The 3525-nt window shown below is 39.1% G+C and overlaps 1 protein-coding gene across 9 annotated transcripts in view; it reads right to left on the bottom strand.

Moving 5' to 3' along the window:
- Position 1: 1 nt before the first annotated feature.
- Positions 2-3525, bottom strand: part of map7d3 (MAP7 domain containing 3) — a 33217-nt gene continuing 29693 nt past the window's right edge. For all 9 annotated transcript variants that reach the window (XM_042492742.1, XM_042492743.1, XM_042492745.1 and 6 more), the window contains one exon: positions 2-3499. In XM_042492742.1, the coding sequence (XP_042348676.1) occupies positions 3492-3499 (8 nt within the window). In that variant the 3' untranslated portion in view covers positions 2-3491. The remainder of the gene's footprint in view (positions 3500-3525) is intronic.

Below are 3525 nucleotides of genomic sequence, written 5' to 3'. Positions count from 1 at the left end.
GTATTTTTGCAAGACTTTATTTAACAGTTTGTATCATCTCAGTACACTTTAGATATATTTACAGTACAAATCTTACTTGTGGACAGGGCGTTGTTAGGTTTGTAAATCTTCCAGAGAAATATTCATATTCACAAAGTCGCCCTGGTTGGGTAGACTGATTGTCGAGGCCGAGGTAAGGACAAGCTTTCTTAGTTAACTGTGATACAATAAAAATACTAAATCTCAATCTAAGGCACCGTTTCTATCCTATCGTTATAGACAACTTTGAGAACTTGAGCCCTCAAAGATGCAGCAGGAGTAAGTAGATACAGTATCTGTTAAAGCAGCAGCTACGACAGCCCCCCAACACGTGCTACTCGTGAGTGGAAAGAGCAGGAAAGGTTTGGGTATAGGCAAGTTTTGTATTATGAATGAGACATCTAAAATCATCTGGGAAGCAACAAATTACTTTCTTTTCTTCCACAATATCACACAAATCTCCTATGAGTCCGTACAGTAAAGCCACTCCCCAGTTATCTTTCTCGAAACGTAGTAATTTGTGACAGTGCAAAGAGTCTCATGTTTTCCAGATGAATAATGGATGAAAGCCGAAAAGCAGGCAGCGCTGAGAGACATGGTAAATAATGGAGGACGGTTTATGGAGTCTGTTACATTCTTTGAGCTTAATAATAATCAAAGCTAAGATCCAAAGCCTCTAGTCTTTATGTACAAAGAGATTTTAGTTAGCCAGCAAAGAGAACAAGGCAAAAATCAAGGTCCCCAAACCTCAAGCTTGGACTGTTCAAGCATAGGGAATTTCAAGATTTCAGTACAGTTCATGAAGAATCCAGAAAAACAGAAAATGAGTCTGACCCTCGTCGTACTTTGTTTGGTGGCTGCGCCCCGCCTCAAAGAATAGTTAAGACCTGAGCTGTTATGCCTACCAAAACTATCAACCTCACATCCTATAAAACATATTTTGATGACATTAAAAGCATCACAAGGAGGCGCAGCCCTCGCTCTGATCACGGGTCAGACTTTTAGCTAAGCTGTAACAACTCACTGCCAAAACTTTAGTCTCTGTGAGGCAATATTCAGAATTAGGGGAATTGGGAACAGGGGGCTAAAAGCTCTCAAACATACACACAAATACACGTCATATTTCCCCACTTGGCCCCTTGTTTTGCAGAGCTCGAGTGGATAAGGGCTTCATGTTAATTTTTCCCAAACGTAACCTGACTACCCCGCCGCAGGGCACACGTCGTACAGAGACCTAACGTATAGCACAGCCACATACACAGACTTCAATTATCCACGTCCTGACACCGCTCCATCCTAAACATGGCTTCATTTGCCTAATACTGATTATATACACAATACAATAACACTTAAATATACGTAGAAATGCATTCTCATATATAAACAAACAGCCAAATTTTATATTATAAAAATAATTGAAATGTGTTTTGTCGAATGTAGCAGCTAGTGTTGGGAATTTTCAGACAGTTAATAAAAATGGGAAATGAATGTAACTGATGAAAGAGTCGCACAGACAGGTGGATGGATGGAAATGTGTGCGTGGATGTGTTGGTAAAGCTCAAGTTACAACCAGATAATTGAAAAACCTGATTTTTAGTTTCAGCCGAACATTCGAGTTCAGTTCAGTAACAAACGCATACCGCATTTAAGAATACTTCACCCCATAAGTGATCATTTTTATATGAATTACTCACCCTGTGTCGGGTTGACTACGTGAAGAAAACTACGTTTCTCTCGCAACGTATCCTGTCAATAAAGAACACCAAAAGTGAGAAAGATCTCGCCAGACTCCTTTGACAAAAAAACAGTAATTTTATCTTGTTGAACACAGGAGCTGCTTGTTGACCACTGCCTCCATCGGTAGTGAGTTTGTGTTATTGTGTAACTTTGTCTGACGCTGGTGTTTTAAAAGGTTATTTCAGATTCAATGTCACAAATAAACTAACTGATTAAGGTAGTGGTAGACCAGCAGCTCCTGTATTTGATAAGGTAAAAGTTATCGTGAGAGCATGCGAAAGTTTCATTTTCCGTTCGGGAAATACTGAGCATACGACTTAGATTATATTGCATGAGTTAAACAGATGCTTTGATATAGTTTTTCTGTTGTTATTTCTTCAATAATCTTCTTCATTTTTGGATTCTTCATTTACCATTACAGCATGCCAGAAAAACGAAGTTTTCTTCACAAATTCAACATAACATGGGATGAGTAACTGATATACAAACTATCATTTTGGAGGTGAATTATTCCTTAAAGAAGCTCAAAAGTAGCTATAAATGAAACTAATGGACTTCACCTGTTAAAATAGTATGTTGCAGTTATGGTTATTCAGTTGTGTGGTGCAGATGCAGTCGGTGGAGATGAGGCTATAATCGGATACGAGTCAGAATCTGATGTAAATTACAATAATGTTGTTAGTAAACATAAATTCTATATACATATGTAAAAATTAACAAATCCTAAATGAGCCCTAAATGAACAAACTGCTGAAACTTCATTGAATATTTGAATTCACTACAGTGTTGCAAATCTCAACACTCCTCAGTTTTAAATGTAACAGTTGGAGTTGTGTTCCTGATGCCCTCTGGTGGCCAAAGAAGGAAACACCCAGTGAGGGAATCTGGGAGATGGAGAAATGGGGCTTGAGAGGACATTAACTGTTTAGTATGAATGCAGTATCCACTCCCAGGTGTATGAGCTTCAGCGCAAGCTTTTAAGCATATTCACACTTCAAAATCAAAAGCTGGGAAAAAAGGTAAGGCCATATTGCTGGATGCTGCCAAAAGCAGCCGGTCAAGTAAATTTAGATGAATCACATGCAAACCCTGGGATGCTATCCCCACCAAACCCCTGACAGAACATAACGTATTAACGTTTCTTCCTTTAACTCGTGATATACAACTCACACAGCCAAATGTGTGTGTGTGTGTGTGTGTGTGTGTGTGTGTGTGTGTGTGTGTGTGTGTGTGTGTGCATGTGTGCGTGTGTGTCCTGGAATATTCTCATGCGAGAGAAAACAAAAAGACTAAACATATGATAACAATAATTACAATGACGAAGAAGCCAAAATTAATAAATTACAACAAATGCACCCCTGACAAGACACAACTCTTAAAAAACATAATCAATTTTGGACACAACATAGAAAAAAATTCTGGAGAGCTAAACACAAGAGGAAGAGGAAAGAGACCTGAAGCGGGCACGTTAAAGGAATAAATGGAATTTCCCTGAAGCATAACTTTTTTTTTTTTTAAAATACATTTATGTTTTTGTAATATATCTGTTGGGTGCAAATGTAGCACTTGGGATGGTCTTTCCCCTTCACCTTGTGCTCCTCCCTCTGGAAGAGGAGGAGGAGAAAGATGAGGAAGCTGTCTGGAACTGGTCGAGAACTTTTTTTTTTTAAGGAGCTCAGCTGAAGAGGAACTTTACGAGTGCAACAGTAAGAGGCTTCTCAGCGACGGCTGCGGCATCACAGCTCTACGGAGACACAGGAGCAAAAAGTT

The sequence above is a fragment of the Plectropomus leopardus genome, chromosome 9 (assembly GCF_008729295.1).
Source record: "Plectropomus leopardus isolate mb chromosome 9, YSFRI_Pleo_2.0, whole genome shotgun sequence".
NCBI lineage: Eukaryota > Metazoa > Chordata > Actinopteri > Perciformes > Serranidae > Plectropomus > Plectropomus leopardus.
This window is presented reverse-complemented; position numbering and strand designations above follow the sequence as displayed.